The following is a 26,488-nucleotide window of genomic DNA, read 5'->3' as shown; positions in this document are numbered from 1 at the left end:
AACCCAGAATCAAGGTCTCGCCAAGCGGCTGAGGTGAATCGGAGATGAGAATTTGAGTCCAAGTCCTTTGTTTGGGAGGGGGTCCCAAGGAGCTCCAGTAAGGAGCAGAACCTCACATGGGAGGGTAAGGAGCCACACAAGTGGGTGTGGCCACGCCCAGAACAGCAGTAGGCACCTAGAGCTCTGCGGCCATGTTTCGTACCCTGGGAGGGCCTGGACCCCGGAGGCATCTGCAGTCACAGTTGGGGAGGGCCTGCGGTCCAGGTGTCCATCACTATCCATCCCTCTCACCACTCAGCCCCTGCCCCAACCCACCCAGCTCTGCTTCTCCACGTTTCTAGTTGGTCACAACTTCTGGTGCAAACACCAGAGGAGAGTTAGCAGAAAGAACCACAGGCTCCAACACTGCAGGTGCTCCCAAGGCTGTGACTCGGTGGTTCTCACCCCAGGGCGATTTTGTCCCAGAGACACTGAGAGGTGTCTGGAGACACTTGCAGTTTCTGGCCAAACACATCAGCCAAGTCCTGCAATCCTTTGGCACATTATGCCTCTCACTCGTTAGCAGGCCCAGCTTGTCCCCAGCTGGTGGTGACCCTGTCCATCTAAGATAGTTTTCCGAAAAAGGAGGCAGTTCTGTGCAGCCATCAACACCACAGCCCCATGTGTCATCCTTGAGAACTCCAACGAGGGGAGGGGAAGTGCCGAGCGCTTCTGCGGAGCACTCCAAATCATTTCTTCCATCACTCAACAAATATTGAGTGCCTACTGTATGTCAGGCCCTGTTCCAGGAACAAAGGGTACAGTAAATAACCCAGAGAGATAAAAATCCCTGCTCCCGGAGATTTGGAAAGTTGACAGTTAGCATGATAAATATATAACACGTCAGAGCGAGGTGAATGCCATGGGGGGGAAAATGCAGCCGGAAGTTGGGGTGGGGGCTGCAATGTCAGGGTCAGAGAAAGACTTCCATAGGGAAGTGACATTTGAGTAGAGACATAAAGAAGGTGAGGGCACAAGTCTTGTGAGACTTGGGAGAGGGGTGGTCCAGGCAGAGAAAAGAGCCTGTGCAAAGGCCCTGAGGCAGGCCTGTGCCTGGCAGGGTAGAGGAGGATTAGGGAGTGAGCAAGGGGAAGAAAAAAGAGGTGAGTCTGGGGCGGGGGGTGTTGGCCATGCAGGTACCTGGAAGATGTGATGAGGACTTTGGCTTTTACTCGGGGATGTAAGATTTGTCAGGAGGGAGGAAGGGAGGGTCAAGGGTAATCATTAATGAACCCGCAACCTCCTGAGAAGTCCACATGGGCACTGGGGAGAGAGATCTCTGAATCTGCTTATCGCTGGTCCAGCTGTTTGAGAACGTGGTGTGGCGGAGGTCTGGGGAGGAGATGGCGGTGCTGGGCTCGCTCTGCACCTGGCATCACCCCACCCCACCCTGCCGTGCCTGGGGGCGGTGAAACAGGTTCTGGCTGCGCCCCTTGAAGGCTTTCCCTGGGGTCCCACCCCAGTCAGCTAAGCAGGGAGCACAGGTGGGGAGGACACACACCTGTCTCACCAGGTGGAAACAGTAACCTTCAGCCCCTCAATCTTGTTCTGTTTTTAATCTAAACATACAGGAGATTATAACCCGCAACTCATAGCTAGTCAGACAATATGGCCAGCCCCTCCCAGTCACTTCCACCCCTAACCATAGCGCCATGCAGCCATCAGGTGCACGGTGTCTTCTGTCCTCTCTCGTCTGACTCAGAGCTTGTGTCAAACTCACCACCGCTGCAGGATTTAGCAGCACTTTGCTCTTCGTTGGTGGTGGGTAGCATTTCATTCTGTCGCTGGGTAAGCCAGGGATTATTCACCCCATTCCACTGTTGGGGGGCATTTGAATAGTGTCCAGTTTTGGGTTATTGTGACTAAAGCTGCTAAGGACGTTCTAGGACTGGCCTTCAATGCGCACAGCTGTCAGAGATTACAGAGTGCAGGGTGAGCGGGTGGGTTTCCTGAGGCAGCCAGAACAAAGTACCACAAACTGGGAGGCTTAAAACAACAAAGATTGAGTCTCTCACATTCTGGGGCCAGAAGTTTGAGGTCAAGGTGTGGGAGGGCCGTGCTCCTTTCAGAGACTCTAGGGGAGGGTCCTTCCTGCCTCTTCCAGCTTCTGGGGGCTCCAGCGTCCCTGGCTCGTGACCACATTGACCATCTCTGCCTCCGTCATCACATGGCCGTCTTCTCTGTCTCTCCTCTGTGTGTCTCATGAGGACAGTTGTCATTGGGTTTAGGGCCTACCTGGATAATCCAGAATGATCTCATCTTGAGACCCTTAACTTAATCACAGCTGCAAAGACCCTTTTCTCCAAACAAGGTTCCATTCAAAGGTTTTGGGAGTTGGGACATGGACATGTCTCTTTAACGTACTATCATGACTTGCATTCATCTATAGCAGACACAGCCAAAATGTTTTCCAAAGTAGTTACGCCAACCTCACCTGAACGCCCACATCTATTCCTGTGGGCTGTAAGACAGTCCAGGGCTTTCCGCAGCCCTTTGAGTGGACACTTGTCCTCCCATGGGTCAGCCATCTGGTACAGAGTCAATGAGAGAAGGGCAAGTCGCAGGCATTTGACAGGGGTGTGCCGTCTGCAGAGAATTAGAAACAATAAGAAAAACATGACTGACCCCCAGAGCTGGCATTTGGAAATGTTGTTGAAAATAATCTTTTGTGGGGCTAATGAAACAATCGCAGTTACCATTGTTTTACTAACATGGACACAAGTTTTCAAACATGACTGTTTTAATTCTTTATCCTTTAATAAACATCACCTCCTGTGGGAAGTCAATTTGGAGAATTCCCAGTTCTGGACATGAGGACGCAGCCACCTGTTTTCTCGGAAGTTCCTGTCTGTACCCATTTGCGGTCACTTCAGGCAATGTTTGGGTCTCTAACCCAGATGGGCCCTGGGTATTCCCTGCAGGGACACAATAACTAATTAAAAAAAGGGCCAGGAGGGGCGGCCTGACGGCTGTTTGTTAGAGATGGAGCTCTCAACAACAAGGTTGCCGGTTCAATTCCCACATGGGATGGTGGGCTGCGCCCCCTGCAACTAAAGATTGAAAACAGCATCTGGACTTGAAGCTGAGCTGCACCCTCCACAACTAGACTGAATGACAACTTGGAGCTGATGGGCCCAGGAGAAACATGCTGTTCCCCAATAACATTAAAAAAATGCTATTAAAAAAAAGGGGGTTAGGAATTGTAACCCCCCAAAAAAAAACATGTCCAGTCACTTTGTTTCTGTCATTCTATGTAATCCCCTGGAGTTTTTATTTGTGTTTCAATATAAAACAACAAAACAGTGTAAGTGTAATATTTTTGTGTGGCAAATGCAAATGTTAGCTCCTCTCTGAACTGTGTTGAGAATTTGAGCATCTTTAGAATTGTAACATTTTATTCTCTTTCAATGGTTAGATTGTTTTAAAGCTAAAGAGGAAAAAAAAGTAATATTTACTGTGACTTAGGAGATCACTACTGGAAACAATGTTGCCACACAGAGGAGGGGCTGTAAAGAGGAGTCACTGCTCAGGTGGTCACAGGCCACCCTGACTGCTGGAGAGGACCTTGCACTGGCCCCTCCCTGGAGCACCTGTCTTAACCCAGCCAGTCCTGATGGTTCAGGCGTAGGCGGCAGGGATGCCCCACAGAACCCTGTGGCTGAGGCCTGAGACCCCCACTCCCTGACACAACATGGCAGAGGGGACAATTTCGGGCCAATGGTGGGAGGAATGGAGCTGTGGGTGGGTGCTGCTGTAAGGAAGTGGGTGCGTGGGGAAAGGCGTTCCTGAGGAAGGCAAGTGCTGATGAGAGAAGTGGGTGTTCATGAAGGCCCTTGGGGTCTGCAGGCAACGCAGGTGCCTTGACTCACTTTTTCCCTCATCCTGCCACTAGGGGGCGCCCCGCCCCCACGCTTCCCTCTAGAACTGTGCTTTACTTTGCCCGTGCTAGTGGGGACTCCGAGGATTCGCTAACATCAGCTGGAGATGACAGGGCCAGGCTTGGGACCGCCCAGGCATTGCTGTCCCACTGGCATACAGTAAGTGCTCAATAACTACCCATTGGAGGAACTCATGAATGAATGAAGGAGTTAGAGAAGGACTCCAGAAAGAGTGTGATTCCCATGGTCAGAGCCAAGAAGGGCTGAAAGGGTACTTGCAGATGGGGAAACTGACACCTAGAAAGGGGCCTGGCCTGGCCTAAGGTTATCTGCAAGGTCAGGGACTAAGCCCATCCAAATCTAAGACACACACATCGTGTACCCCTCACCCACTGCCAGCATCCACGCCCCAGAGAAAAACATGACCACGATGGTACAGAAGAGCAGATTGTCCCAAATGACAGCTTGAGCCACCCCATCCAAGGTAGGGAGACAGAAGAGGACCCCTCCCCCATAGGGGAGGGCTTGCTGGGCCACCCCAAAGACACTCCCAATTCTTGTAGGACCGAGGTCGGCCCTCCTGCTCCAAAAGAATATATGAAGAGACTCTATTCAGAACATATGAGGATGGGGACAGGCTGAGGGCAGGGGCTGTGACTGCCTCCTCCAATGGGAGGCTCCCCTGCGTGTGGCTCTGAAGGGGCCACGGGGAGGAGACTTGGGACCTAGAAAAGCCCCCCATCCTTCTATATTCCTTGTCCTCACGCCCCTCACAGAGTCAGACATACTGAGGGGACGTGGGGGCTGGACCAGGAGGAGGGGATGGGGCGCGTACAGTCACGTGTGTGTATGTGCTGTGAGAGTGCGGTTGTCGATCTGACTAACATCCCTGTGTCTATGCGGCCGAGTATGCACCCAGCCAGAATTGCTAAGGCTGTGAAGATTATCTCTGAACTTCCTGGTAGCCAGGGCAAAAGGGGAAATGAGTATGTTACAGTGTCGGTTAGGCATGTCTTCTAGGGGGAATGCTTGTTTGTGGTAGTGTCTCTAAATACATGAGGATGTGCGGGTAAGTGGCAGCAAGAAGAGAGAGCACAGAATGTCAGGGAGTTAAAGTGATGAGCTTTCCGGCAGCCAGGGCAGGAGGGGAAACTGATACATTACAATGTCTCATTAGGCACGCTTTCCTCAGGGCCCTGCTTGTTTGTGAGAGTGTCTCTAAGCAAGTGAGTGTGAGGCAAGGAAAAAAAAACAAACCCAAAGTTCTGAATATAAGATAGCTATGAGTTTGCTGGCAGCCAGGGTGAGAGAGGTAATAATAAGAGTTAAAGAGGCAATTCAGTGTGTCCTTACTAGTGCCTGCTTACTCGTGACAGTGGATCTGACTACATGCCGAGGTGTCTAAGTGTGTGTGAGGGAGGGTCACATAGCTGTAGTTGAGAGATATTTCTGAGCTCCCTGGAAGCCAGGGCAAGAGGGGAAATAAGTTGAGTTTGAGCTGATCAGGCACATCTTTGTTGCTCTGTGTGGAGGGGTCTCATCCGGAGGCTCAGACAGGACAGTGTCGGGCAGCCAGGCGTACACGACTGTCCTCTGCAGGGCTCCAGGGCCGGGCGTAGCCGGCGTCAGGCAGCAGCAGCCGGTCCTGAGTGCCATCAGAGCTGACGAGGCGCCGGGCAGCCAGCAGGTACTCTTGATGGAGGGCCAGTGGTGGGCAGGGGCAGCGGCCTGGCGCCCACACGTACTCCAGGGCCCGCAGTGGGGAGCGGTTCTTGTAGACAAGCTGCACACGCACCTCATAGCGGGTCTCCTGAGCCTGGTAGAGGCGGCCCAGCACTCGAGCCCGGAACACTGTGGGCAGGGTGGTGCTGAGGGTGGCTGAACTCTCCAGCCTCCACATACCCCATTGCCAGATGAGGGAACTGAGGGTCAGGTGGGGTGTGGGTGGGGGGGCCTGGGGACTGTGAAGAGGGGATGGGGTTAGCTGAGACCTGGGGTCAGCATTAGAACAGGGATCAGTGAGGACTTCATTAAGAGCAAAGGGTCAGATCAAGGAGTCAAACTAGGGTCAGAAGAAGGGGTCAAGGTGGAGTCAGGTCAAGAAGTCAAAGGTAAAGTCAGATGAGAGTCAGAGGTCAGCAACACAGGAGTCAAGCTCAAGTCAACTAGGGACCAAGTGAGTGTTGGGGAAATAGTTCTCTTACCAAAGTCGCTGCCGCAATAGTGGAGCAGCCGGTGGGCACGACCACGGGTGTCAGGGCAGGGTGGGCAGGGGTCTGTGTTTGGGGGGGTGCAGTCAGGGCACATGCCTCACCTCCCTGCTTGCCCCCACCCTGGCCATCCCCACCTCACCTGCGGAGGGGGTTAGGGTCCGTGGGGGAATGGCAGCAGGCGCTACAGGGGTCTCAGGGGGCTGAGGTTCCACCTCCCGAGGTTGTGGCTGTCGCAAGGACCAGCTCAGGGCCTGTGCCTGCTCCTGGAAGGGGCCATAGCGTTCCCGAGGGAGCCAGAACTCAAACTCAATGCCAGGGTTGGGCTCCTGCAGGAGGACCTGAGGGGAATGTCACACACTAGGAAGCTGAACTCCGAACTGATGGCCCAGCCTCCCCACTCTGACTTTCTACTCTTGCCTCTCCTCTCTGATTTTCTATCCTAGCCTCCCCACTATGACCATCTCTAATCCAGCCTATCCCCTCTGACCCTCTGTCCCCAGCCTCCCCAGATCATTCCCTCCGCCCCCCCCCCGCCCCCCGCCCCACGAGCCCTGCCTTCTCCTGAAGGCCCGGCCCACACCTGCAGGAGTAGGTCTTGGGAGGTGGGTCCGGCCGCATGCAGCGTTTCCTCTGGCCCTGTTGCGCGGGTGTAGACCACGCGGGTGCCTGCTGCCTCGTAGGTCCCCGGCGGGCTGACCGCCCAGTTCCCATTGAGCACGTAGCTCCCGTCGCTCACCATCAACGCTGCAAGAGAAGGGTCAGTCGGAGTACACCAGAGCCAGCCCCCACGCACCTCTCCGACCCAGGCTTTCCCCTCCCCAGGCCTCATTCCCCCGGCTGCACCCGGGCGGACAGCAGGGAGCATCGCCCCTCCGACCCTGCGATACCCAGGTGATTGCGGCTCCGGTGGACGGCGCGGATGTGTCTGGCGCCCTCGGGTATCAGGGTCACGTTCCAGTAGCCAGCGAAGGCTCCTAGGTGGGAGAGAAAGAGGATGTTGGGGTGCGGGTGGGGTGTATTTGAGGGATGCTTTGAGAATTAAATGAGATACTGCGGGTAAAGAGGTTAGCCAGGGTCCTGTTATCCCAAAATGCTCCGTAAACGTGTGAAGTTAAGATTATTATCGTTTGAGGCAATGAAAGAGTTAAAACCCATCTGTTCTGGGGAGGGTGGGACAATCTGGCAATGACCAATCAGAATGACGAGCGAGACGGCGCGGGGCCGCAGACTGCCCAATCAGCACGGGACTTTGCTTCCGGGCCGCGGCTCCTTAAAGGGCCCGCTCTGGAAGAGCGGAGAGGACGGGGCTAGCGGTCACCGGCATCACGAAACACGCGCTGCACAAAGAGGCACGAGTCATTGGCGCCGCCGCAGCGGCCGCAGTGGTCCTCGCGGGCGTCTGAACCCATCAAACCGTCACAGCCGGCGCTCTGAAGGGGTTGGGAGGACACAAGTCATAGAGAGCCTCTCCCCCGCCTGGGATAGGAGGCGGGGCTCTGATCACTAGAGGGTTGGGGCCTAGGGACGAGGGTGGAACCTGAAATGAAAGAAATATGGCCTGGGAGTAAAGGGGCGGGCCCAGAGGGAGGAGCCTGAGGTGGAGCCTAGGGAGGGCGGGGCGTATGGAAGAGGGTGGGACTAAGGAACCAAAAGCAGTGGGGTCTGGGGGAGGGGGGCCAGGATGGGAGGTGGGCGGGGTCTGGTGAGTCCTTACCAGGCAGCGGCCAGCCACGCAGAGGCCCAGACTACCCGGGCTGCAGGGGGTGCCATCCAGGACGCGTCCGAAGCTGTGGTAGAAGGCGTGACCCACAGCCAGACAGTTGAGGTCACACTGGTTGGGCGCTGGGGGTGGGAGGAGTAAGTGGGCCGGGCGTTGTCTATCCTAGTTCCAGCCCCCTTCCCACCAGGATCCCCCAGAAAGCCATGCCTTTGGGCAGATGAGGTCCAGAGACTCAGCCAAAACCACACATCGAGGCTGAAGCGGAGCTAGAACTGGACTTACGAATTCTGCCTCCAGCTACCTGGGACTCTCCAAGCAAGTATTCTGGCCCGGCATGCATGCATACGTGCATTCATTCATTCATATTAAGTACTAATATCAGAAGTCCTCACGTATTATATCCATTATCAACATCATTTCCCATTCTTCATTCATCTTTTATTCATTCATTCCACAAACACTCATTGAACACCTACTATTTTCCAGACAGGGTTCTAGGCCCAGCATTGGACAGAACTCAATCAGTGCTTGGGACCTGCACCCAGCAGGTGCCCAATAAAAAGTGTCCAGTACTGACTGGGTCCCACATTGCCTAGGTTTGTCTCTGGCCCTCCCCAGGACTCAGTTCCCCCTCTGCCTAGCAGAGGGGCACAATGGGCAGTTTTCACACACAGGCTTATAGCCTTGATCCCTGCGCCTGCCCATTAAGCTCCCACCTCCCTGAGCCTGGCTGGCAGACCCTTCCTGGAACAGAGCCTGAGCTGGCCCTGATGGACCTCTGTGGGGGTGAGATCATGGCAGATTTCTTCCAACTCTTAGGGCAAAGAAATAAAAAACAAAACAAAACATGAGGTCGACGGATGGAACTTTCTCCATTCTAGGTTTTGCTTATTTGTGCCTGCCCCCACCGCTGCATCTGAGGTGTCTGTCTCCCTTAAATCGGGAGGCGCACTGCCCCGGGCATACAGTTATATAACTCGCTATTTTCAGTTCAATGCGACATTTCCTGCTACTGGGGTAAGTTTGAGAACTGCTGGCCTTTGGATACAACTCCAAGTAAATCCTCAGCCTGGTGTTCAACTCTGTGCAGAATAGACCCTGCCTTCCTCTGCCCCTGCTTTACACCTCATACATGCTTTTTCCCCTTCACTTCACCAACTCCTACATATCCTTCAAAGCCCAAGTGCTAATGCCCCCTCCTCTTTACAACCCCTCAAGTTTCCCTTCCTTCTTAGCAGCCACTTCTCCCTGACAACTCTGAGTTGTTCCCTCTGGCCCAAAAGGAGGGCAGGTTACTCACCGCCATAAAAGGGTACCCATTGGTAGGTCTTCTGGGGGCCCAGGACAGGGTGGCCATTGTAGAGGGCACACTGGAGGTCTCTGAAGAGCACGGCCCCTGGGGGACAGTCCTGGGGATAGAGATGGGTGTGTCAGAGGCTGGGACAGCCTTGGAGGAACCCAGTGAAGCTGGCAGGGTGGCAAACCTATTTGGGAGTATGAATGGGGAAGCAGGGGGGCTTCAGGTCAGACTAGAGGGTCTGGGTCGTGGACAGAACTTACCGGCAACTGGCAGAGGCGGTACTCATGGGTGTTCCCCCAGCACAGCTCTTCCCTGGGAAATCTGTGAGGAGCAAGATGGCCAGAGTGTGGTCAGGCCCCTCAGGAAGCCCCTCCTCAGAGGCAGTGTGCACATCCTCCATCCCCCCCAATCCTACCCACATTCCAGCTGGATCAGTAAGATTAAATGGCACAGCATGGGCGGGGGGAGGCGGAAGAAAAGGGGGGGAAAGGCACAGCATGTGTGGGCAGGCAGAGGGTGCGGCCAGGGGCTTGGCTGGGCTGGCAGGAGAGGAGGGGCAGGGACCCACCGCTCTCGCCCCGCCCAGCTGAGCTCCAGCTCCCTGCTCACCGGATGCAGCGGCGGCTTCGTACAGAGAGACCCCGCCCACAGGAGCTGGAACAGGGGCTCCAGGAACCCCACAGCGTCCACTCGCCTGAACCCTACTTGGGGAGAGAGAAGCACAGTCAGCCTGGAAGGGAAGCTGGGTCCCCATGCTCAATGCCCCCTGGGTTCATGTCCCCCCTTACCTGAGCACTGCTACCCAAACTACAGTTCAGGAGGGTCCACAGCAGGAGCAGGAGGTTCCAGAAGGGGTGGAGTCTGCGGAAGCAGAGAGGGTCGCTGCAGTGGGGGCATCAGAAGGCCAGGGGTTGAAGCCAGCTCTGCCCTGACTGTGATTTGGGACAATAACTTAGCCTCTCTGAGCCTTCCTTCTCATCTCTGAAAAATGGAGTGATAATACAGCCCCCCTTACAGGAAAGTTTTGAGGGATGCGACGGATCAGGTAAGAAAAATGAGAGGCACAGAGCCTGGTATGAGGATAGAGAGTTCAGAGAATTATTTATTGGTTTTTTATTGTCTTATGATGCATACAGTAGGTGTTTAATCAGTGTCTAATGACAAAACAAATCATTCCAGGGTAGTGCGCAGGTGTCTCCAGGATCCAGACCCCTCACTATTCTCCCCACCATCATTGCTTCTATCTTTCTGTGAGGCCAGAAGCAGCCACTCCACTTACCCAGGCCTCAATTTCCCCATTTGTGCAGTGGGGACCAGCTGGGGTCAGTCAGGACTCTGAGACCTTGCAGAGATGGGGTGGGTCAGGGGCCAGGTCCCTCCAGGGCCCCCTCAGCTCCCAGAGCCTCAGCAGCAGGGAGCCCCTGGATTGAGGAGGGGTGAGGAGGGGTGACTTGGCCCTGGTCCAGCCGTAGCCTCATGGCCTCATGAGCAGAAGGTGTGGGATGGAGTGCCAGGCTGGTCTGCAGATGGAAAGGGGCCACTGATGAAGATGACGCAGAAAGAGGAGGGAGGCTGGGGGGTTGCTGGGCTGGCGACTTCGCCACCCCAGGCCTCAGTTTCTCCAGCTGTCAGGAGAAAAATAAAGCCACCTGACATCTACACCCGCCGCATGACCATGACATTGGCAGAGAATCGGGGAGGGAAGTGGCTGCCTTGTGAGTCCTTTCTCGGGCCAGAGCCAGGGAGCCCAGCAGTCAACAGTGCCCGAAGGACGCACAGGACAAGCTAAAGTCCTCCAGCCTCCGAGCTTCTGGGCACCAGACCGGAGAATGCTGGGCTCTGCTGGACCCATGGTCCCTCTTGAGCCTCAGTTTCCCTGTATCTCAGGCCCTTTTAGCTCTGGCATTTAGACCTGGGGCACCAGAGGTATGGTGCTAAAGTGGCTCCAGGTGCTGAAAACCTGGGAGATTGCCGGGTGGTCCCCATCTCTGACCAGAGCTGTGCAGCCAGTTGCATCTCTGCCCCTCTCTAAACCCAACGCGCAGGCTGGCGCAGGCTGGCCCAGGAAGCAGGAAGAAGTTTGAAGAGAAGAGGAGACAGGGAAGGGGCGTTGGCCTTCTGACACCCGCTCCCGACTGTGCGGTGGGGGTCTAGGTGATGGAAAATGAGCGGCTAGAAGAACCATCCTTCCATTCTCCAGAGACCCCTCCTTAAGGAGGAGGACATTCATACCCCGTTTAGGCTGCATTCCTAACTGTGGGTGTGACCTCAGGGCAAGCCCCGCCTCTGGGCCTCAATTTCCCAGGAAGTGGGGATGGGCTTTCTCCCACCCTAGGGATTGCTACCTCGCCACACACCAGCCTGGGCCCAGGGCGGGGAAAAGACGCCGACCAGGATAGTGGGGGGATAGGAAGAGGGACTTACCGCTGATGTAGAGCCTAGGCAGCGCGTCCTGGCTCCTCCGGCGGCCCCAGGGCGAGCGGAAGCGGCGGGACCCGCTGGGAGGGGCGGGGGGAGCCCGGGTCGGCCCCTCCCACCCGGCCTCCCAGGGCGCACCCAGGCCGGGGTCCAGAGGGGCGGCGGCCCCGTGCGCCCTCGCGCGGCTGTGGCGCGCTTCGGGGCGGATCTGCGGCAGGGGACTGCCTCGCGTGGATCCCGTATCCCCAAAACCGCGGTCTGGTGTCCAACAGTCCATGTCCCGGTGACTTTGGGAATCCCAGGGCGGGGGAGCCGCGCGGGGACTGGCTGCCCTTACCCCCACCCCAGGGCTGCTATTCCGGGCGCCGTGCTCAGGGCCTGGGAATGTGCGCGAACCGAGGTCGCCCTGCCCGAGTTCCGGGAGTCCGGGGAGCTACCCCCTTTCCACCGACGTTTAGACCATGTCCCCGCGAGGATTCCCATTCCCGGTCACTATCCCCTGCTCCTGTCCTTCCCTCTTCCTTTCCCTCAAGGTCACCCTACTTTGGAACCCGCGCGCCTGGGTTCTGATCCTGGGATTCCCGACCCAGGTCCCGACCATCCCCAGCTCAGGGCCCCCAGCGCACTGCGGAAGAGCTCAGCCCTAGGGGCCAGGCGTGGGGGACGGAGAGCCCCCTCCCAGCCGGCACATTCCCGGGCGCTGTTGTCACCAGAAGACGGGCCCCACCCCACCTCCCGCCCTCCCTGCCAAGCCCCCGGGCTGCTAGCAGCGGGTTTGGAGCCAGACCCAGGTCCAGAAGATCCCAATTCTGCGCGGCCGATGGTCCCACCCTCTCCAACCTCAGTTTCCCCATTCAGGCAATGGAGCTGGCAGAGTCTCCACGGGACACTTCCAGCTGGACTTCAGCTCCGCACGGACTGGCAAGTTCAGGGCTCCCCCCACACCACCCTTGCCCGCCGGCTGCTTCCCGGCCCTGCCCACTCAGGGATGCAGCAGGCTTCCTCTTCTTGCCACTTCCACCGGCACCTCACTGTCGCCCATGGTGCCTGGTGGGCCCCTTGAGGAGATGGGGCACCAAAGAGGCGATTAATGGATTGCCCCTCTGCCCACAGCCACAGCCAGGCTCAGCTTAAGTGCCCCCTCCTCCTGAAAGCCCACTGTGGGGGTCTCCCAGCCCTGACCACGGGGCAGGGGTGGTCCAGATCCCTCTGCCTTACAGCCTAAAGCAGCTCAGACGAGACCCACTCAATGCTGTTCATTCAGTCAACATTTACTGAGCACCAAATATGTGCCAATATAGTGGTGAACCACCCAGCCAGTCAGGCAGTGAGGGAGACTGCCCCGGGGAAGGTATAATCTCACCCTGTGATCTGGGCACTGAAAGGAAACAGCCCAGGCCCACTGAAGATGGGGAAGGGGGTGTGGTCAGGAAAGCCCTCACTGAATAGGTGATTGCCACAGGAGGTGGGGGGAAGGGCAGCCCAGAAACAGGGAACAGCATGTGCAAAGGTCCTGAAGCTGGAATAAGAGAATAAGGGAGTCAGGAAGTGGGGTGGGTGGAGCAAGTGGCCCGAGAGGGGGGCGGGCATGAGGTCAGAGTGGGGAATGGAGCCATGGGAGGTGGGAGAGTGTGCTCTAGCTTTGGAAAAGCTGCCCCTGGCTGCTGTGGGGGCCAGGAAAGTCATGAGAGGCAGCAGCAGGTGTTGTAGGCAGGACTGAGCCGGGGTATGGGTGGAGGTGAGAGCAGTGGGTGGCTCCCAGCTGTTTGGGAGCAGAGTCTGCAGGAGTTGCTAACAGATCCCATGGGGGAGGTGATGGGAGAGGCGAGAAGCTTGGCCTGGGGGACTGGTGAAAGGAGGTGCCCCATTTACTGAGGGGGACAGGCTGGGGGTGGGTGGGAGTGGGAGGGTGAGTCCATCAGTCACTTCTGGATGGCTCGAGGGTGAGATGTCTGTGGGTCACCAATAAGAGGCTGGGAATCCAGGGGTCATGTCTGGCTGGAGACGGACACGTGAGCATCCCCTGCACACGGAGGTGTTCAGCTTTGTGGATGACGTATAGGGCATGCGTGTGGACAGGGGGTGTGGTGGAGGAGAACGGGTGGCTGTGGGGTCTCCGAGGCCACAAGGCCTGTGTGGGCAAAATGAAGACATGGACCGGTGGACCAGGGGGTTGGCACTGACGGAGGCAGTCGTGACCTTAGTGAGGTTAAGCCTGGTTGGACTGGGCAGGAGAGGAGCAGGCAACCTCTTCTGAGCACTGACTGTGTACCAAGCTATGAACTGGGGCCTGGGAGGCCATCAGAGATAAATCAGGCCTGGCCGAGGGACTACACAATTGCCACCCCCGCAATTGCATTGTTCCTGGAGCCATAGCCCACGGTACTATGCAGGGTGTGCATACAGTAGGCATTGTGTCCTGCATGAAGCATACATAGAAGGTGTTAGGCTCTGTAGGGAATGTATGCAGCAGGTACTACATCCTATAGAAATGCATAACAGCAGACTCTTTGCCCTTCATGGAGTGTATACAGTAGGTAATGCATCCTGCAGGGAGAGCAGATAGTAGCACTGAACCTTCCAAGAAGTGCATACAGCAGTACAGGCACCGGACTCTGCAGTCAGTATATGCAGCAAGCACAGTCCTGTAGAAAGTGCATACAGCAGGCACTGCACACTGCACTGGGGCCCTAGGGCTTGTGGGGTCATCAAGTGGGAGGAGGTGAAGGAGTGGAGGTCCCCCCCCAGTCCTTGTCTCCCCTGGGTCTCCGGCCACCACCTCTGTCCTTCGGACATAACAACTGGACCCAGCAGATTCCCGGAGGCTGAAGCCTGGAGTTCAGCTCAGAACACCTGGTACAGGTGGAGGGGTGGTTGTGAGGTTCACAGGCCCCAGGTCCAGTGGTGTCTCAGCTCCTCATCCCATACACTGGCCTACACCCCGGCCCAGGAGCAGATGGATCCCTCTACTCTGAGCTCCACCCTGGGCCCCCTCCCTGAGGCAGGGCAGGACAGGATCGGGCGAGTACAGTCGGTGCCGTGGACGTGGGTCAGCCGGGCTCCTCCTCCTCCTGGGGTCTCAGGGCCTTGGGGCTTAGAAAAAGTCTGCGAGCAGATCCTGTGGCCTCCCCATGGCCCCTCCCCCAACTCCCTGTGCCCCTCATGATCCCTGGCGCCTGGCTCCATGGTCCCAGGACACTTCAGCCTCCTGAGTTGACTGGGTGGGAGGGGTCTTAGATCTGCCCAGATGTCCCTGTGCATGAGCATGGGTCCAGCAGGAACTGGGACTCACTTCATCCAAGATCGCCCATGAGAACTGGGATTACCACCCAGAAAGAGCTGCCCCAGGGACATAGGAGGCAGGAAACAGAAAGGGCCAGATTTCTGAGACTGTTGTTTGCGTCTCTGGATCGAGCCATACCTGAAGCCATCCATCCAGTAGTTTTCACTTTAGTAACTTTGGGTTTCTGAGACTTATAATCAAAAGGTCTTCACTAATGGGGAGCAGTGTCCTTTGCATCATCCTTGCTCCAGACAGGTCATAGTTCTCATGCCACTGACCCAGTGACTGAGCACCTCACCTACTGCAAAGTTGCCCCTGCCTTGGGGGTTCCCATATCTGATGTGACACTCCCAACTGCTTCCCATAAGAGTAATCCTCACCCCCACTTTACGGGTTGGGACACTGAGGTGCAGATGGGCGAAATCACATGCAGTGAGACTCAGAGGATCTGGGACGACTCCCCACCCACATCTGAATGGGTGCCCTGAGCTCCTTTTGGGGCAGGGGTGTGGGGATGCTTATCAGGCAGGACCTGGAGGATGAGAGAACTGGATGGAAAACAGTATGAGGGAGAGGGTGTTTCCAGCAGAGGGAACAGCACATGCAACGGCCAGGTGGCCAGAGGATCAGGGTGAAGCCCAGGCCAGAGTACAGGGAGCAAGGGAGCCGGCTTCCAGGCCAGAGAGGGGCGGGGGCCACGCAGGGCTCAGGGGCTGGGGAGCATGGGACGGTGACTCAGAAATGACAAGTCGTCTAAGGTATGCTGTTACGTGATAAAATCAGAAAAATCAAGCCCGATATGATGGCCATTCATATAAAACTACATGTTCCTATAGACTCAGACAGGAAATCAAGATAAAGCCCTGGTGTTGCCCACAGTGATCTTGGGGTGAAGGTGCAGGTGACTTTACGTTACTGCCTTCCAGGTCTGGCTTGCATTTCTTGTAATGACCTCCTAATTCTTGTGTTTATTTTTAAAGTGAAATTTTAATTTTGAAATCATTTTAGATTTACAGAAAGTTGCAAACATACTGCAGAGTTTCTCTCTACCCTCTGTCGTCAGAAGTATACTGTCCTCTTCCCAAAGGGACCTGTGGACATGTCACCTCACGTGGCATAGGAGACTTTGCAGATGGATTAAGTCAAAGACCCTGAGATGGAGATGACCCTGAAGGGTCAGAGAGGACAGTGATTCTAGAAGGATCCGATGACAACGGACGCTGGGAGACTGGGAGAGGCAAAGACAAGGTTTGGCCCTGCACGAGTGGAAGCCAAGTCCCCTGCCCCCAACTCTGGACCAGTCTCAAGGCAGCACCCTACCGCAGTCATGGGGTTTCTGGAGCACAGTGGCGGGGTCCCCTCCCACTGCTCTGCTCACGAGGCCCTGTCCCCAGGGGCTGAGCTCACGAGTACAGACATGAGGGTGTCCACACAGTTCAAAGGCCAGGAGACCAGAGAGGTGCCTGGAGTTGGGGCGAGTCACATCTGTCCACGTGCTCCTACCCTGTCACCTTCTGGGAGGAGGTGACTGTGCCAAGGCTGACCCCATGCCCAGCCTGCAAGCCTCCCACCGGTAGCCTCCAGGAGTCTGCTGTGTCAGCAGCTGCCCCCTCACCTGCAGCAGGTATTTTGAGCGAAGCTTCCCGCACTTCTCCCGGGAAATCTGCTGAGTCTGGGGAGTTATCTCAGGTCAGTCAGAGCACAGAGTGGAGGGAAAGCGATACTATGGCCCGGGTATGGGGGATCAGGTGGTAGGTGTCCAGGCGGGGTTCCAGCCCAAGACTACCCAGGCTTCCGAAACCCTGGGCAGGGGTCAGCATGGGAGGCCAGGCAGCCTCGTGACCCCTGCCCCTTTGCAAAACTGATCCTGGGATTGGCACCCAAACTATGCCTCAGTTTGCTCATTTGTAAAATGGAGGTTTTAGTAAACCTCCTCAGGCTGTGGATTATTTTTTGGGGGTGGGGGTGGGCTGGGGAATCTAATGTGTTTTTCCTTTTTTTATTTTGGCAAAATACACATAACAAACTTTACCATCTTAAACATTTTAAGCTCATGGCTCAGTAGCATTAAGTACATTCACACTGCTGTGCAGCCGTCCCCACCATCCATCTCCAGAACTTTCTCATCTCCCCTAACTGAAACTCTGTCCCCATGAAACACTTATTCCCCCTCAGCCCCTGGCCCCCACCATCTACTTCCTGTCTGTGAATATGACTTCTCTGGGGGCCTCACAGTGTTTGTCCTTCTGTATCTGGCTTATTTCATTCAGCATAATGACCTCAGGGTCCATCCACGTTGTAGTAGGTGTCGGAATGTCCAACCTTTTTAAGGCTGAGGAACAGTCCAGTGTGTGGATGGACCACACTTTATCCATTTATCTGTCAATGGACATTCAGGTTGTTTCCTCTTGTTGTGAATCATGCTGTTACAGCTATTTTCCGTTTTAGTCTAGTTTTTTCATTCTAGGGCACTGGGGGAGAGGGTCCCTGCTCAAGGGGGTGCAGGCTGGGAACGGGAGGTCTCTTCGGCCCTGTTGTGGAAGCTCGGCCAGGAAAACCCAGTGGGCGGCCAGGAAGGAGGCAGACTGATGTCTGTGCAGAGGGTGTCAGCTGACAGGCAGGCTGTGGGGCGCCAGCCAGGAACTTCTGATTTATTCCCACCAGGAGGGTTCTGGGTGTTCAGTGGGCTCAGCCACCCGCCCCAGCGTCAGGGCTCTGCCTGCTCTCCTGTGGGGCTGTAGGGACAGTTTGGGGCAGCAAGGGCTCTGGACCCACTTACTTACACTTCTGATGGGGCTTGGCCACAGCCCAGTGCTCTGGGCTTGCATGTCACTTCCTGAGCCTCAGTTTCCTCATCTGTAACATGGGGCTAAGAACAACACCTACCTCTGGGACAAGCCACTGCCCGGAAGGGGCCTGGCTTACTCATGCATACCTCTAGAACCTTCCCCAGCCTCCTGACTCCCCTAAGTCTGGACGATCTCCTGGAAATCTTTGTATGAGGGCTGGGCAGGTCTGTCTCGAGCAGGCAGATCCCAGCACAGGTTCCCCACATTGGTCAGTGCTTATCAAATACCTGAATTAGCACACAGATGGAGGTGTGCTATTGAGAAGGGACCAGCTGTCTGCCCTCATGGATTCCTAGGTGACAGTGACGTGACAGCACAGACCCACAGGCCCCTCAGGGGCCCATCTTCTGTTGCACTGCACCTGGTTCTAATTAGCAGGTGACTTGGGCTCCCAGGTCACAGCCAGCTGGCCCCTTGCACTGGCCTGGAACACTTGGCTCTGGTGCTGAGGCTGCCCCACCAAAGGTTCCTGAGTCTTGCTCCATCAAATGTACTGGGGCCCCCATTTGACATGCCAGGTGACCATGTGACAACTCAGAAGGTGTTTCCTGTCCCCGGCGGCATGGCTGGGTCGGATTCTGAAATCTCGTCTCTGGAAAATTCCGAGGCCTGATTCCAGCCACAGGGAGCCCTGCTAACCCCTCCCCATTCATTGTGTTATGTAACGTTTTGGGATTAATAGGGAGGCAGCCAGAGGCAGCTGTTGGGATTCAAACCCAGTGCTGTCCCTTCCTTGCTAGGTAAGTGACTTAACCTCCCTGGGTCTCAGTGTGCTCACCTGTAAAATGGGGACAGGCCAGTTTCCATGTCGTCAAAAGGAGAGAATGCAAGGAAAGGGCCTAGACCTGAGGCTGGGCTACAGCTCAGAGATGCCCCCTAATGTCAAGAGGGACCCAAGCCCGCCCATTTGTCCTCCCATTCAACTGTCTCTCCTTGGCTGCCCCTGCTGGGAGTCACACCCCCATGTCCACCCATTAGTCCCCTAATTCTGTTCCTTCTCACTGCTGAGCATCCCTCATATGACACCTCCCAACTTAGAGCGGTGCCCCATCCTGGGTCTCTGCCTCAGGTCTCACTCCCCTCCCCGCCAGCCCCAGTCCCAGAGATACTGGGTTTCTTTCTCCTCTGGATTCTGCTGTGCCCCTCACCCCCTACCTCACCCCCCCTCACCCTCCCACCCCTGTGCTCAGGTGATCAGGTCCCAAAGTATCATGTGGGCCCCAGAAACCCATCTGCAGGGAGGACCCACACATTCAGAACTAGATTCACATCTCAAGTGCACTTTGGGGTAAGGCCGCCAAGCCCCCAACCCCACACGCCTTTCCCTGGGAGGCCTACGAGAGAATGAGACAATCCCTCTGGGCCTCAGTTTTCCACTCAGTAAAATGGGCGCATTGACAGTTCGCAGTTGGCAGGAGGCGCAGGATTGAAAGAGCCAGAGTGTTGAGCGCACCAGATTGGCGCTGCGTTGGCGCGCCCTGAGGGAGCGCGGCTCTAGTCACTGGAACTCCCGCCAGCCGGACGTCCCCGCACGCCCACGCGCCCCCCACGCACCTGCCCGCTCCCGCAGCCCGCCGGCCCCTGAGCGTCTGGACTCCTCCCTCTTCCCTCCCGCGAGCCAATAAGACGAGCCCCCGGCGGCGCGGTCCCCAGTACAGCGGCGCGGCGCGGTGGTCCCAGCCGGAGGCCAGTGCCTGCGCCCTGCACCCGCCAGGCTCCGGCGCGGGATGGAGCCCGGGCTGCGGTGGCGGCGCAGTTGCCGCCCGCCTGTCTCCGCTTTCCTGCGTGACCCGGGCTCGGGGCGCGTCTACAAGCGCGGGAAGCTGATCGGCAAGGTGGGGACCCCGGCATCCCGAGTCCGCAGCCAGGGGGCCGGGCCAGGCGGGGTTCCCAGATGGGCAGGTGGGCTGTGCGTACGCGACAGTGAGGGCAGAAGAGCCGGCGTGCATCCGGCTTGTTTACCGGCTGCACCCCGGGCTTTGTCTCTGCGTGTGTCGTGTGCGCGAGTTTGGGGTCTGGCCTTGGTCTGGGAGCCTGGTCTGTAGTTGCTCCTCTGCATGGCGTGCCTTGCGTGGCGGGAACCAGTATTTGACTCGCTGTGCAGTGTGGGGTTGTGGGTCCAGGGGTGTGAGTGTGTGGCTGAGCGTGTAATCAGACTCGGTGTTTAGACTCTGTTACGTTGTCTCCAGGTGTGTGTGTGTCTAAATGCGTTACACATTTCTCTGCTCTCTGTGCCTTCTGATGTGTCCCTGTGCTTTTGTGTGAGCCCAGGTGTTGCACTGTGTGTTCAAGTATGAAGGTGTGTGTGTGTGGGGGGGTGTGAGTAAGAGAGACTAGGGCTGGCCACCTGTCCACCTACATGTGTGCACCTGAATACTGAGCTCACGAATCTGCTCCCTGAAGGGCGCCTTCAGCCGCTGCTACAAGCTGACAGACATGTCCACCAGTGCCGTGTTCGCACTCAAGGTGGTGCCACACGGCGGGGCAGGAGCTGGGCGTCTGCACCCCCGTGGGAAGGTACGACCCCCGCCCTTCAGTGCCCAGGGTCCCCACGCCCACAGCGGGTCCCCGGAGAGGTCCCTGCCCTTGACGGTGGCTGCGTGCCCATGGAGGGGAATACCGCATGCGGAATGTGTGCAGGTGGGCTGTGCCCGCAGGTAGAGCGGGAGGTCGCCCTACACAGCCGCCTGCGACACCGCAACATCGTGGCCTTCCACGGACACTTTGCTGACCGTGACCACGTGTACATGCTGTTGGAATACTGCAGCCGCCAGGTGCCTCACCCTCTGTGTCTGCTATGCTCATCTTCACCCACCCGTGTGGTTACCTGGGTCCATCTGTACTTACCTGTTTCTACCTGTGCCCACACCAGGCCCATCTGTGCTCATCCTAGGCTCACCTGTGTGCACCTATGTCTAATTTATTCCGTGGTCACCAGACTCGTCTCATACTCATCTGTGGTTACCTGGGTCCACCTGAGCACAGCTGTGCTCACCTGTGTCCCTCCTGTACTCCGCCATGCCCCATGCCCCCAGTTGAATTTAGTTGTGACTTCATAGACTCCTTGAATTCACTTTGCCCACTTAAGTACACCTGAGCTCACCTGTGTCTCCTTGGTGTTGGCGCTGTGGCCTGTGGGTCACCTACAGTCCTTGGCCCACGTGCTGGAAGCACGGCAGACACTGACAGAGCCTGAGGTACGCTACTACATGCGGGGCCTGGTCAGTGGCCTTCGCTACCTGCACCAGCTGCGCATCGTGCACCGGGACCTGAAGCTCAGTGAGTGTGGGCTGGGGAACGCTGGGGACGGCGCAGCTGAGGTGAGGCTACCCCCACGCCCGCGCCTGTCCCCCACGCCCGTGTCTCTCTCCCCCACACCCGTGTCTCTCTCCCTCACGCCCATGCCTGTCCCCCATGCCCGTGTCTCTCTCCCTCACACCCGTGTCTCTCTCCCCTATGCCCGTGTCTCTCTCCCCTACGCCCGTGTCTCTCTGCCTCACGCGCATGTCTCTCTCCCCCACGCCCGTGTCTCTCTCCCTCACGCCCGTGTCTCTCGCCCACGCCCGTGTCTCTCTCCCTCACGCCCCACCTGTGCCTCTCCCCCCACCTGGCAGGTAACTTCTTCTTGAACAAAAACATGGAGGTGAAGATTGGGGACCTGGGCCTGGCTGCCAGGGTGGGGCCTGGGGGCCGCTGCCACAGGTGAGAGGGAGGCTCTGAGCAGTCTCTCTGGGTGAACACAGGAGAACCCGGTTTGGCATAGGGACCCCAGCCTTCCTGAGCGCCCCCATTACCTCTCCCAGAGTGCTCTGTGGGACCCCAAACTTCCTGGCCCCTGAGGTCGTCTCCAGAAATGGGCACTCCTGCCAGTCGGACATCTGGGCACTGGGCTGCATCATGTGAGTGAGGCCCTGGGAGCCCAGGCCCGGGGAGCGGGCAGGAGTGGCCAGGTGGTGTCAGGTATGGGGAGGCGGGAGCATGCAAGGAGGTAAGGACAGGCATAAACATGTACAGGGGAAGTTGAGTGGGAGGACAGGCAGGTGTGAACACATACACCACAGACGTGGACAGATATGTGCAGGTATGGGGCAGGTGGGAGCATGCACCTGCCATCATTTGAGCACGCAGGCATGAGTAGGGCATATGGAGGGATGTATGTGCAAGGGAGGACATGTTTGAGCATGCACAGAGGTGTAGACACGTGTGCAGGTGCTAGGTGCACAGGCAAATCAGGGCATACGTACAGGTATGAGGTACATGCAGGGCTGGAGCAGGTGTGAGCATGCATAAAATAGAATTGAACAGGTGCATGCAGGTGTACCAACAGATGCTGGTGTCTACTGAGCAGAAAGGACTGGCCAGGTGTGAGGAGATGTGGGGTAGGTATGGGAATGTGGATGGCTAGGAAGCACATACAGAGTAGGGGAGTACGGGTAGGGATGACCGGGTGTGCACAGGTAGGTGTGAGCCAACCCTGGACCAGCCCAGGACAGATACAAGCAGGCATCCGGGTTCCTGCCTGACCCCCGGCCCAGGTACATGGTGCTGACTGGCGCCCCTCCCTTCGTGGCGGCTCCCCTGTCAGAGATGTATCAGAACATCCGTGATGGCCGTTACCCTGAGCCTGCCCACTTGTCACCCAATGCCCGCCGCCTCATCGCCCGCCTGCTGGCACCCAACCCGGCTGAGCGGCCCAGCCTGGACCACCTGCTGCAGGACGACTTCTTCACGCAGGTGTGTAGTGTCTACGAGGTGGTGCCCCCGCCCCGGGGACTGAATGCCCAGGTGTTCTCAAGGGTATGTCAGCCAAGGCCCAGGGATGGTCCAGACCCCCAGGTACTCAAGAGCCCAGCAGCCTGAGCAGAGTGCTAACCCCCCGTGCCCCACTCCGAAGGGTTTCACTCCAGACCGGCTGCCACCCCACTCCTGCCACAGCCCGCCCATCTTCGCCATCCCCCAGCCTCTGGGCAGGCTTTTCCGGAAGGTGGGCCAGCTGCTGCTGAACCAGTGCCGGCCACCCTGTGAGTACCTGCCTTGCCCACTCCTCACCTGCTCCTACCTGTCTGACACCTGTCTTGTACTTCACACACTGTCATGCTTCTCACCTGCTCTGTGACTTCACATCTGTGGCAGAGCTGGATGAGGATGGCAGATGCCACCCCCTGCATGGGGCCAGACTCTGCACCCCCAAAATTCTTTGTGTCTTCCTCAGGCCCCTTCACTCCTGATGAGGCATCAGGTCCAGGAGAAGATGGTTCGGAGCCTGACTCCATGGGGTGCAGTGGGGTGAGGGCTCAGGGCTCAGGGCTGGGGACATGGTGGGAAAACAACGCGGGTTCCCTCACAGCAAGCCTGGGCAGAGGGGAAAGTCGGAGGTTTTCAGAGTGGGGAGGCCAGAGCCCTTCACTCATCTCAGGTCTCCCCCCCCCAGGGGCTGGGGCTGCCCCTCATCCCTGCTACTTCCTCCCCAGACCTCCGTGTCGGAGAGAGAGGCTCCCTGTCCCGAGGTCCCCATCAACCTGCTCACCCAAGTGAACCTCCGGAGTGACCCAGCTGGTGAGCAGCCTCTGTCCCAGGTGGGGGCTTCGGGTGGGGAGTGACGGTCTAGAGGTAGAGGGCAAAGACCCGACTTTGCCAGGATCAGGGCCCTCTCACAGCCTCAACTTCCCCACCTGTAAAATGGGAGTGATGTCTGGAACCCCTCTGGATTTAAAATAAGATTTTCCTGAATGTGAGAGTTTGGAGTGGCACTGGTTGGAGGGGCCCCTCGTGGTGGGGACCCAGACCTGTCTGTCCCCTCTCTCCTGTTCTCCCTGACCCCACACAGATTTGTCTCCCCAGGGCCTGAGGGGAGCCTGAGGCAGGAGGTAGAGGTGGCCATCAGAAAGCTACAGCTCTGCCTGAAACCTGGACCCCCAGGTAGGAGCCCATCCCAGCCCCCAGGAACCAGCCAGTCTCTTAATCTCCGAGGAAAAGTGCCCTGTCCCCATTCAGACTCCCCCTAGGTATTTCTGGGACTCCCAGTAGAACACAGGGCTGAAGGAGGCTTCAGGACGTAGTGACTTCAGGCAAGTCACTTAACCCTCTGTGCCTCAGTTGCCTTCCCTGTGAAAGGAGGCTGATTATAGCATGATACAGGCTGTCCTTGTGTGAGAATTCTAGAACTTTCTGAGACCTCTTTACGATGACTTTATTTTGAGTGAAGTGTTGGGGAGGGTTCTCTTTTCGGGGTCTGGGCCTTTGCAATTTGTAATCCAGTCCTGTTTGAGAACCGGAGAGGAGACTGAGAAAAGTGAAGGCAGGAAATGAGACATCAGAACTTCAACCCTGAGCCCGTGACCTTGGTCACACCCAAGATGGGACCCTGTCCCATGTCCCAGAGTCCTGGAGCCCCAACTTCTCTTTTTGGGAGCGCCCCTCGACCTCTATCATCCCTCGTGTCCTGCCCCACCTGGAGAGCCTTTTCTTTCCTGGGGGATCCATTTCGCTTCTCTTTTGTTCAGCCTCCCCTATTGTGTAGCACAAGAAGGACCCCAGACTTTAAGCTTGTCTTGAATCAACTGGAGCCAACTTTTATTTCAACATTTGAAATAAACAGTAAAAAATAATTTGAGATCAACTTTCTGAGAAGCTGCGAAGATAGCACAGTTTGTCCCCGAGCAGTGGATTTCCCATTTTTCCACTAATGCCTTTTTTCTCTCCCAGGATCCAATAAAGGATCCCACATGGCACTGAGAGATTTTTTATTTTTAAGACAAAAAAAAATTAATGAAATAAAGCAGAGCCTTACGGTGTTTGGGGCGTTGCAAGCATTTCAGAATTGCTCATCCCCAGAGGGAGCCCGTGATCCTCATGTCCTCCCCTTCAGGCGAGAGGAGCTTTTCTCTTCCTTGGACTTTTCTCGAAATCTGTGCCCACGCAGTCCCTTCACCCAGGCCTCACAGGAACCACCCACTCAGTTCACCTCATCTTTGTGCCCAGCTACACAGGAGCCCCGGGGAGAGCAGCAGCCCATCCTCTCAGCTCCCAAGTGGGTGGATTATTCCAGCAAGTACGGCTTTGGCTACCAGCTGTCGGACGGGGGCAGTGGTGTCCTGCTTCAGGACGGCACCCACATGGCCCTGCGCCCCCCAGGGGGGTAGGTCATGGGGCTCCTGTCCCCTCAGGAGCCAGGCTCTCCCCTTGCCTTTCTTCATTCCTCAAGTATTTATTAAGTACCTACTGGGCACACCTATAGGCACTCACTGCCAGGTGGGGGAGAACAATGGTAAACAAATGACTAAGTTAATTTCAGGTGGCATTTTTCTAAAGAAAATGATCTGGGTAAGGTGACAGATTGTGAGGTGGAGGTGGCTTTCTGAAGAAGTGATGTTCAGGCAAGACACGAATGACAAGATGCAGCCTGTTGGGAGCCGCACTTCAGGCACAGGGAATAATAGCACGGCGTGTGCAAAGCTCCCAAGATGGGGCCGAGGATGGTAGGTTTAAGGAATAGTGGGGACTCCAGAGTGAGTGAGGGGAGACAGGGAGGATGTGAAGTCCGTGGCTCGAAGGCCTCTGTTGGGGTTGGGGCACGAAGGAGGGGTCTGACTCACCTTTAACACAATCTCTCTGGCAGGAATGATGCAGGGGACCAGCAGGGAGGTGGCTGGACTAGTCAGCTGGGCAATGGTGGTGACTTGAACTGGGATGGTGGCCAAGGAGAGATGCAAGGGGCCTGGAATCTGGACTGAGTTTGCAGGCGAGAAGGATGGAGCAGCCACAGGGCAGAATGGGAAGATGGCAGAAAGAGGGGTTTGGGGGCCGATCTAGGTCTCAGTGGACAGGCTGAGTCCACCGCTCCAGGGGTCTGAGTTCAGGAGAGGGGCCAGGGCTGCATGCACACAGACGGGTAGTCAGTGTAGAGCTGGTCTTCAAAGCCACCATCTAAGAGGGTGTGGCTGGTTGGGAAGGTGTCCTGGTGTGAGGTGCCCAGGACAGAGGCCATGACAGTTGGCACCGCCCTGTGCCCCTGCCCACAGCCAAGTCTGCTACATGCCCAACTGGGGGAAGGTAAAAACATTCACCCTGAGGGACGTGCCCAGCACCCTGGGTGCCAAGCTGGCCGTCCTGCGACTCTTCGCGGGCTACATGCAGCAGCGGCTGCAAGAGGTGAGGGCTGGTGGGGCTGGTGGAGCCAGCAGGTGGGGACGTCACAGCCCTGAGGCTCTTGTGGCTATGTCTCTCCACAGGAGGGGGCCCTGCCCATGCCCACCCCGCTTGCCAGCCCCAGCCTATGCCTGTTGCGCTGCCTGGTGTCCCAGTGAGCCTTGCTGCTGCTCTTCAGTGACGGGACACTGCAGGTGAGCATGCACCCTCAGGCTCAGGGCCTTCCGGGGCTCAGCAGGTGGGGAGCAGCCCTGCCCCCAGACCACACTAGCTGTTCCAGGGCACACTGTTGGGGGGGGCCAGGAAACAGTTGGCTCCTGTGGGGGGGACAAAGTATTGACTCCCAAGCACAAACACTGCAAAATTGAAAATAAAATGTGTTGAAATGACAGCAAAATGTAATTCGGGGTCATCTTTGTGTGTGCATTTAGCAGCTTTCAAAATGTCATTTCCTTGAATCATTTTGAAGTTGAGGTTTTCCTGAGCAGCCCCGGCAATTTCTGAGCAATCAGAGCCCATCCTAAAACATTTCCAAAGCAGTACCATATGATATTTTATTATTTAAAAAAAATTATTACAGGGGCCGGCCTGGTGGTTCAGGCGGTTGGAGCTCCGAGCTCCTAACTCTGAAGGCTGCCGG

The 26,488-nt window shown here is 56.8% G+C and overlaps 2 protein-coding genes and 1 pseudogene across 19 annotated transcripts; 1 reads left to right on the top strand and 2 right to left on the bottom strand.

Annotated features, from left to right (window-relative positions):
* Positions 1-3: 3 nt before the first annotated feature.
* On the bottom strand, positions 4-12,483 carry ADAMTSL5 (ADAMTS like 5). Of its 15 annotated transcripts, XR_004425586.1 has the most exons (16): positions 11,575-11,931; positions 10,430-10,775; positions 9,939-10,011; positions 9,760-9,851; positions 9,411-9,471; positions 9,151-9,259; positions 7,845-7,972; positions 7,449-7,560; positions 7,018-7,104; positions 6,711-6,874; positions 6,270-6,468; positions 6,122-6,193; positions 2,809-2,954; positions 2,474-2,625; positions 1,180-1,371; positions 4-779 (listed from the first exon to the last, which is right to left on the bottom strand). XR_004425586.1 is itself a non-coding variant. In XM_033134231.1 (14 exons), exons 2-14 carry the CDS (start codon positions 10,447-10,449, stop codon positions 2,560-2,562), a joined length of 1,329 nt encoding a protein of 442 aa, XP_032990122.1. In that variant the 5' UTR covers positions 10,450-10,775; positions 11,575-11,931; the 3' UTR covers positions 1,793-2,559. The 15 variants fall into 15 exon arrangements, 8 of the variants coding, with proteins under 8 accessions (XP_032990122.1, XP_032990124.1, XP_032990123.1 ...); XR_004425587.1 differs by lacking the exon at positions 1,180-1,371; XR_004425584.1 differs by lacking the exons at positions 4-779; positions 1,180-1,371 and adding an exon at positions 1,793-2,274.
* Positions 12,484-15,758: 3,275 nt separating this feature from the next.
* On the bottom strand, positions 15,759-18,507 carry LOC117038532 (uncharacterized; annotated as a pseudogene).
* On the top strand, positions 18,399-26,488 carry PLK5 (polo like kinase 5 (inactive)). Of its 4 annotated transcripts, XM_033135393.1 has the most exons (17): positions 18,399-18,440; positions 18,891-18,988; positions 19,102-19,535; positions 20,104-20,217; positions 20,358-20,474; positions 20,850-20,979; positions 21,315-21,402; positions 21,504-21,599; positions 22,236-22,434; positions 22,595-22,721; positions 22,913-22,986; positions 23,172-23,256; positions 23,542-23,619; positions 24,682-24,838; positions 25,722-25,851; positions 25,932-26,042; positions 26,429-26,488. In XM_033135393.1, exons 3-16 carry the CDS (start codon positions 19,428-19,430, stop codon positions 26,004-26,006), a joined length of 1,578 nt encoding a protein of 525 aa, XP_032991284.1. In that variant the 5' UTR covers positions 18,399-18,440; positions 18,891-18,988; positions 19,102-19,427; the 3' UTR covers positions 26,007-26,042; positions 26,429-26,488. The 4 variants fall into 4 exon arrangements, 3 of the variants coding, with proteins under 3 accessions (XP_032991284.1, XP_032991285.1, XP_032991286.1); XR_004425664.1 differs by lacking the exons at positions 25,722-25,851; positions 26,429-26,488 and adding an exon at positions 25,319-25,512 and having other exon boundaries at positions 25,932-26,043; XM_033135394.1 differs by lacking the exons at positions 24,682-24,838; positions 25,722-25,851.

This window comes from Rhinolophus ferrumequinum, chromosome 18, assembly GCF_004115265.2.
Source record: "Rhinolophus ferrumequinum isolate MPI-CBG mRhiFer1 chromosome 18, mRhiFer1_v1.p, whole genome shotgun sequence".
Classification (NCBI taxonomy): domain Eukaryota; kingdom Metazoa; phylum Chordata; class Mammalia; order Chiroptera; family Rhinolophidae; genus Rhinolophus; species Rhinolophus ferrumequinum.
The sequence above is the reverse complement of the archived record's forward strand: the minus strand, read 5'-3'. Positions and strand labels throughout refer to the sequence as shown.

Coding starts and splice junctions, on each gene's coding strand:
- PLK5 (XM_033135393.1), top strand. CDS start 19,428: ATGGAGCCCGGGCTGCGGTGGCGGCGCAGTTGCCGCCCGCCTGTCTCC. Junction 20,475..20,849: donor TGGAATACTGCAGCCGCCAG/GTGCCTCACCCT, acceptor GGTCACCTACAG/TCCTTGGCCCACGTGCTGGA. Junction 25,852..25,931: donor TGCAGCAGCGGCTGCAAGAG/GTGAGGGCTGGT, acceptor GTCTCTCCACAG/GAGGGGGCCCTGCCCATGCC.
- ADAMTSL5 (XM_033134228.1), bottom strand. CDS start 10,449: ATGGGGAAATTGAGGCCTGG. Junction 10,012..10,429: donor ATGGGGAAATTGAGGCCTGG/GTAAGTGGAGTG, acceptor CTGCTTCCGCAG/ACTCCACCCCTTCTGGAACC. Junction 9,852..9,938: donor GTTTGGGTAGCAGTGCTCAG/GTAAGGGGGGAC, acceptor CTCCCCAAGTAG/GGTTCAGGCGAGTGGACGCT.